The sequence below is a fragment of the Leucoraja erinacea genome, unplaced genomic scaffold, assembly GCF_028641065.1.
Source record: "Leucoraja erinacea ecotype New England unplaced genomic scaffold, Leri_hhj_1 Leri_502S, whole genome shotgun sequence".
NCBI lineage: Eukaryota > Metazoa > Chordata > Chondrichthyes > Rajiformes > Rajidae > Leucoraja > Leucoraja erinaceus.
In genome coordinates, this window is record NW_026576403.1 from 62,606 (window position 1) to 70,000 (window position 7,395).

The 7,395-nt window shown below is 48.3% G+C and overlaps 1 protein-coding gene across 1 annotated transcript in view; it reads right to left on the bottom strand.

Moving 5' to 3' along the window:
• Positions 1-1,057: 1,057 nt before the first annotated feature.
• Positions 1,058-7,395, bottom strand: part of syt3 (synaptotagmin III) — a gene marked incomplete at its 3' end in the record, with an annotated part of 29,702 nt that continues 23,364 nt past the window's right edge. Inside the window, exon 6 of the mRNA XM_055630682.1 lies at positions 1,058-1,187. Coding sequence (XP_055486657.1) covers positions 1,058-1,187 — 130 coding nt within the window. The remainder of the gene's footprint in view (positions 1,188-7,395) is intronic.

Genomic DNA, 7,395 nt, shown 5'->3' on the forward strand with positions numbered 1-7,395 from the left:
ATAGAAACTACTCCTCACGTGCAGAGAGTCGGCGGCCACACCGCTCTTCTAGCTCTACCTCTCGGCGACCCTCTCGGGCAGTGCCCCTTCCCCCCTATCCTCAGCGCTGCGACCCCTTGTCCTGAACTTCCCCACTCCTCCGAACATCTCGGATCTAGTCCTGTCTGTTTTTGTGTGTCAGTTTGCCACTCTTCCTGGGTTTGAGATCATTCTGAGTAGTGCAGGTGTGTGGGATACATAGTGCAGTGAAAATGGGGGCGGAGGATGCCTGTGCTGTTCCTTGAAGTCAGTTTCTCAGGGTTCCGGTAGAGAGGTCGTCATCCTGTTGGTACCAGCGTTCCCCACAGATGCCTGCCTGACCCGCTGATGTTTACTCCAGCACTCTGTGAAACGTCAAGTCCCTATCCATGTCCTCCACTCAGATGCTGCCTGACCCGCTGAGTTACTCCAGCACTCTGTGAAACGTCACCTATCCATTTTCTCCACAGATGCTGCCTGTCCCGCGAGGGATTACTCCAGCATTTTGTGTCTATTATCATAATGAACCAGCATCGTATCGGGTTCAAAAACTCTTTTTGGTATAGGGCAAACGTTTACGGGGTGTTGAAACCCTTCAACCGGTTTCAGCCCGAAACGTTGCCTATTTTCCATTAATTCCATAGATTGCTGCTGCACCCGCTGAGTTAATCCAGCACTCTGTGAAACGTCACCTATCCATGTTCTCCACATATGCTGCGTTACCTGCCGAGTTACTCCAGCACTGTGCGAAATGTCACCTATCCATGTTCTCCCCGGATGCTGCCTGACCCGCTGAGTTACTCCCGCATTCTGTTAAACGTCACCTATCCATGTTCTCCACAGATGCTGCCTGACCCGCTGAGTTACTCCAGCACTCTGTGAAACGTCACCTATCCATGTTCTCCACAGATGCTGCCCTGACCCGAGCACTGACATTTACCGACACTCTGTGAACGACGTCACCTATCCATGTTCTCCACAGATGCTGCCTGACCCGCTGAGTTACTCCAGCACTCTGTGCCAGTCTCCGTAGACTCACCTCAATCAGCTGGTGCCACTGCTCAATGGGTTTGCGCGGGTTTGCCAGCATCTCGTTCCAGTGTTCCCGGCCCGGACCGTCAGCGGCGTTCCCAACCCGGCACATCCCGATCACCTCATTGTGGCCAATGCTGTGGACAGAGGGAAACAAACCCCGCAACGGTTAAACCTCAGTTAGATCTCGCTCTTAGAACAAACAGAATCAAGGGACATGGTATGGTATGTTAGCTTTCATAGCGAAAAGGATTTGAGTCTAGGAGCAGGGAGGCTCTACTGGAGTTGTACAGGGTCTTGGTGAGACCACACCTGGAGTATTGCGTACAGTTTTGGTCTCCAAATCTGAGGAAGGACATTATTGCCATAGAGGGAGTGCAGAGAAGGTTCACCAGACTGATTCCTGGGATGTCAGGACTGTCTTATGAACAAAGACTGGATAGACTTGGTTTATACTCTCTAGAATTTAGGAGATTGAGAGGGGATCTTATAGAAACTTACAAAATTCTTAATGGGTTGGACAGGCTAGATGCAGGAAGATTGCTCCCGATGTTGGGGAAGTCCAGGACAAGGGGTCACAGCTTAAGGATAAGGGGGAAATCCTTTAAAACCGAGATCAGAAGAATCTTTTTTCACACAGAGAGTGGTGAATCTCTGGAACTCTCTGCCACAGAGGGTAGTCGAGGCCAGTTCATTGGCTATATTTAAGAGGGAGTTAGATGTGGCCCTTGTGGCTAAGGGGATCAGGGGGTATGGAGAGAAGGCAGGTACGGGATACTGAGTTGGATGATCAGCCATGATCACATTGAATGGCGGTGCTGGCATAAATATATAGATAGATAGATATGGAAATGTCAAAGACTAGAGGGCACGGCTTTACATAGACAATAGATGCAGGAGTAGAGGCCATTCGGCCCTTCGAGCCTGCAGAGTGACACAGGAATAATGTCCTTTCCCCATCTGACTCGTATGACTGGGAGTGTGTGTGGGAAGGAACTGCAGATGCTGGTTTACACTGAAGATAGAAACATAGAAACATAGACAATAGGTGCAGGAGTAGAGGCCATTCGGCCCTTCGAGTCTGCACCGCCATTCAATATGATCATGGCTGATCATCCAACTCAGTATCCCATCCCTGCCTTCTCTCCATACCCCCTGATCCCTTTAGCCACAAGGGCCACATCTAACTCCCTCTTAAATATAGCCAATGAACTGTGTGGCCTCAACTACCATCTGTGGCAGAGAATTCCACAGATTCACCACTCTCTGTGTGAAAAATTATTTTCTCATCTCGGTCCTAAAAGATTTCCCTCTTATCCTTAAACTGTGTGTGTGGCCCCTTGTTCTGGACTTCCCCAACATCGGGAACAATCTTCCTGCATCTAGCCTGTCCAACTCCTTAAGAATTTTGTAAGTTTCTATAAGATCCCCCCCTCAATCTTCTAAATTCTAGCGAGTACAAGCCGAGTCTATCCAGTCTTTCTTCATATGAAAGTCCTGACATCCCAGGAATCAGTCTGGTGAACCTTCTCTGTACTCCCTCTATGGCAAGAATGTCTTTGCTCAGATTTGGAGACCAAAACTGTGCGTAGAATATTTCTCATCTCGGTCGTAAAAGACTTCCCCCTTATCCTTTAGTTTAAGGTGCGAGGAGCAATGTTTAAAGGAGATGTTGGGGGGGGAGGTATTTTTACACAGAGGGCGGTGGGTGCCTGGAACGTGCTGCCAGGGGTGGGGGGGAGATACGATAGTGGTGGTTTAGAGAAACTTCTAGATAAGCTGATGGATCTACACGCAATGGAGAGACACAGATCGCATGCAGGAAGAGATCAGTTTAACGTGGTGTCACGTTCAGCTCGATTGTGTGCCGAATGGCCTGTTCTCGTGCTGTACTGCTCTCTACATTCCACCTACAGGGTTAATTACTGCTGGTGTTTGTTTTGCCAGCGATGCTGACATCCATTAACGCCTGAAATAAATTATAGCTTTGCCAGTGATTAAACAATAAAACCTGGAGATAATTCTCTAAACACTGCGTGATGTGATGTGATATTTCCCCGGCAATGTGGGTGAAATCTGCACTCCTCTAAACCGCAGTTTAGATTAAAAGTGGCCAAACAGATTTGAATATAAATGGGGTAGTGTAGAGGTAAAACGGCTCATTGTAAATCTGCAGCAGTCTCTGGTCCAGCACAGAGTGACACAGGAATAATGTCCTTTCCACATCTGGCTCGTAGGACTGGGAGTGTGTGTGGGAAGGAACTGCAGATGCTGGTTTACTCTGAAGATAGACACATAGAAACATAGGCAATAGGTGCAGGAGTAGAGGCCATTCGGCCCTTCGAGCCTGCACCATTCGCCATTCAATATGATCATGGCTGATCATCAGATTCAGATTCAATTTTAATTGTCATTGTCAGTGTACAGTGCAGAGACAACGAAATGCATTAGGTATGAAATGCATCCAACTCAGTATCCTGTACCTGACTTCTCTCCATACCCCCTGATCCCTTTAGCCACAAGGGCCACATCTAACTCCCTCTTAAATATAGCCAATGAACTGTGTGGCCTCAACTACATTCTGTGGCAGAGAATTCCACAGATTCACTACTCTCTGTGTGAAAAATGTTTTTCTCATAGACATAGACATAGAAATTAGGTGCAGGAGTAGAGGCCATTCGGCCCTTCGAGCCTGCACCGCCATTCTATATGATCATGGCTGATCATCCAACTCAGTATCCCGTACCTGCCTTCTCTCCATACCCCCTGATCCCCTTAGCCACAAGGGCCACATCTAACTCCCTCTTAAATATAGCCAATGAACTGTGGCCTCAACTACCCTCTGTGGCAGAGAATTCCACAGATTCACTACTCTCTGTGTGTGAAAAATGTTTTTCTCATCTCGGCCCTAAAGGATTTCCCGCTTATCCTTAAACTGTGTGACCCCTTGTTCTGGACTTGCCCAACATCGGGAACAATCTTCCTGCATCTAGCCTGTCCAACCCCGTAAGAATTTTGTAAGTTTCTATAAGATCCCCCCTCAATCTTCTAAATTCTGGCGAGTACAAGCCGAATCTATCCAGTCTTTCTTCATATGAAAGTCCTGCCATCCCAGGAATCAGTCTGGTGAACCTTCTCTGCACTCCCTCTATGGCAAGAATGTCCTTCCTCTAGCGAGTACAAGCCGAGTCTATCCAGTCTTTCTTCACCTTTGTTGCACGCATTTCTAATTTCCTGTTTGATGCCACCCCCAACTCCACTACACTGTATATCTGCGGAGAGGTTCTGACTGCAACAAATTTTGCTGAAATGTTCACAGTGTGATACGTTGAGATAGCTTGGCCAGTTGTGATCTGTAGGGGATGTGTTTGCAAACAGGCAACACAGCCATGAACACTAATGCCATGCGTGGCTGTGTCGTCTGCTCTGCTTGGAGATGTTGGTGGGGAGAACTGGCCCAGCGTGGCTCAGAGTCGTTACTGTGATACCATTATGCAAAAACACATTTCAGCTGGGGGGGCGGGAAATCGTCAAGAGGAACTCCTACACTCTCGCAGTAATCTTAATCCAAGAATTTACTGGAAACGATTCGAGCTCTGATCAGCTGCCCTCAAGATGCTGCAGAGAGTGAGAGAGGGTTCAGCTGGAGCTGTGACTAACACACACTCCCTCAGAGAGACAGAGAGAGGGTGATGGAGAGGGTGAGGGGGAGATAGAGAGAGAGAAATAGGGAGACGGAGAGAGGGGGGGCAGAGGAGAGAGAGGGAGAGAGAGAGAGGGAGAGAGAGAGAGAGAGAGAGAGAGGGAGAGAGGGAGAGGGAGAGAGGGAGAGAGAGAGAGGGAGAGAGAGAGGATAGAGAGGGAGGGAGAGGTGAGGGAGAGAGGGAGAAGAAGGGAGAGGGGGAGTGAGAGAGAGAGGGAGACGGAGAGAGAGAGGGAGAAAGAGAGAGGGGGAGATAGGGAGAGAGGGAGAAAGAGAGAGGGGGGGGAGATAGGGGGGGGGAGATAGGGGGAGAGAGAGAGAGACGTTGCCTATTTCCTTGGCTCCATAGATGCTGCCGCACCCGCTGAGTTTTGTCTAACTCCCACTGCCTGCCGCAGTTACATTGATTAAAACGCGTTTTACATCTGAAAGAAATCAAACAGCGCCTTTGATTCTCACCCCCTCCGCTCACCTGGAGAGGGGCCATCACGTCACGCACTGTGCTGGCTTAAATATACACTCACATTCACCCTCTGCTCTGCTAGTGGTGGTGATTATTTGTTTTATACGTGTGTGCGTGTGTGTGTGTGTGTGTATGTGTGTGTGTGTGTGTGCGTGTGTGTGTGTGTGTGTGTGTGTGTGTGTGTGTGTGTGTGTGTGTGTGTGTGTGTGTGTGTGTGTGTGTGTGTGTGTGTGTTTGTGTGTGAGTGTGTGTGTGTGTGTGTGTGTGTGTGTGTGTGTGTGTGTGTGTGTGTGTGTGTGTGTGTGTGTGTGTGTGTGTGTGTGTGTGTGTGTGTGTGTGTGTGTGTGTGTGTGGGTGTGTGTGTGTGTGTGTTGTGTGTGTGTGTGTGTGTGTGTGTGGTGTGTGTGTGTGTATGAGTATACCAGTGATCCCCCCACATTAACACTATCCTACACACACTAGGGTCAATTTACAAATATATAGATATATATATATTTATACGCCACAGATCCAGAGCTCCAGGTTCGATCCTGACCTCAGATGCTGCCTGTGTGGAGTTTGCATGTTCTCCCCGTGTCCGTGTGGGATCTCCAGTTTCCTCCCAAACTCCAAAGATGTGCGGGTTTGTAGGTTAATTGTATAATTGTGTTTTGTCCCTGGTGTGTAGGATAGTGTTAGTATGCTTGCTGGCTCAGACAGGATGGGCCAAATGGCCTGTTTCCGCGCTGTATCTCTAAACTAACTATTCGACTGATTCCCTCCCCAATCTTTGCACATCTCCAATCCTTTCCATCATTGCTTTAATTTTGTGTATTTTGTGCTTTTCGATCAATTTCCCTCCTGGGATAAATAAATGATCGTCTATCCGCTGGCTGGACAGAACGCAACAGAAAGCTTTCCCCCTGTACCTCAGTACACGTGACAATGAACTATTGTGTGGGAAGGAACTGCAGATGCTGGTTTAAATCGAAGAAAGACACAAAATGCTAGAGTAACAGCAGGGAGGGACTGGCAGCATCTCTGGAGAGAAGGAATGTGTCGAGACACTTCTTCACACCGATGTCAGGGGAGTAGGCCTTACATAGATAAGGAAGTGCAAGGCGTGCAAACAGGACAAGGACATTTAAGGACATTATTGCCATAGAGGGAGTGCAGAGACGGTTCACCAGACTGATTCCTGGGATGTCAGGACTGTCTTATGAAGAAAGACTGGATAGACTTGGTTTATACTCTCTAGAATTTAGGAGATTGAGAGGGGATCTTATAGAAACTTACAAAATTCTTAAAGGGTTGGACAGGCTAGATGCAGGAAGATTATTCCCGATGTTGGGGAAGTCCAGAACTAGGGGTCACAGCTTAAGGATAAGGGGGAAATCCTTTAAAACCGAGATGAGGAGAACTTTTTTCACACAGACAGTGGTGAATCTCTGGAACTCTCTGCCACAGAGGGTAGTTGAGGCCACAGTTCATTGGCTATATTTAAGAGGGAGTTAGATGTGGCCCTTGTGGCTAAGGGGATCAGGGGGTATGGAGAGAAGGCAGGTACGGGATACTGAGTTGGATGATCAGCCATGATCACATTGAATGGCGGTGCAGGCTCGAAGGGCCGAATGGCCTACTCCTGCACCTAATTTCTATGTTTCTATGTGTTTAAGAGGGAACTGCAGATGCTGGAGAATCGAAGGTTACACAAAAAAGCTGGAGAAACTCAGCGGGTGCAGCAGCATCTATGGAGCGAAGGAAATAGGCAACGTTTCGGGCTGAAACCCTTCTTCAGACTCATCCTTCTATGTTTCTATGTTTTCTATGACAAAGGGAATGGAGATCAAGGCAAATGCAGATTGGATCCCTGTGAGCTTGGAGCAGTTAAACAACAAAGCAAAAAGGGATAGAATATAGTCGGGGAGAGGCAGGGCTGGTGGGAGAACTGGGAAGAGGGAGGGATGGAGAGAGAGGGAAATCAAGGGCTACTTGAAGTTAGGGAAGTCAATGTTCATACCGCTGGGGTGTAAGCTGCACAAGCCAAATACGAGGCGCTGTTCCTCCAATTTGAGCTGGGATTCACGCTGAGAGTGGAGGAGGTCCAGGACAGTGTGGGAATGGGAGGGGGAGTTGAAGTGTTGAGCAATGGGGAGATCAGGCAGGACCGGGAAAATAAAGTCAACTTGAGGAAGGGAGT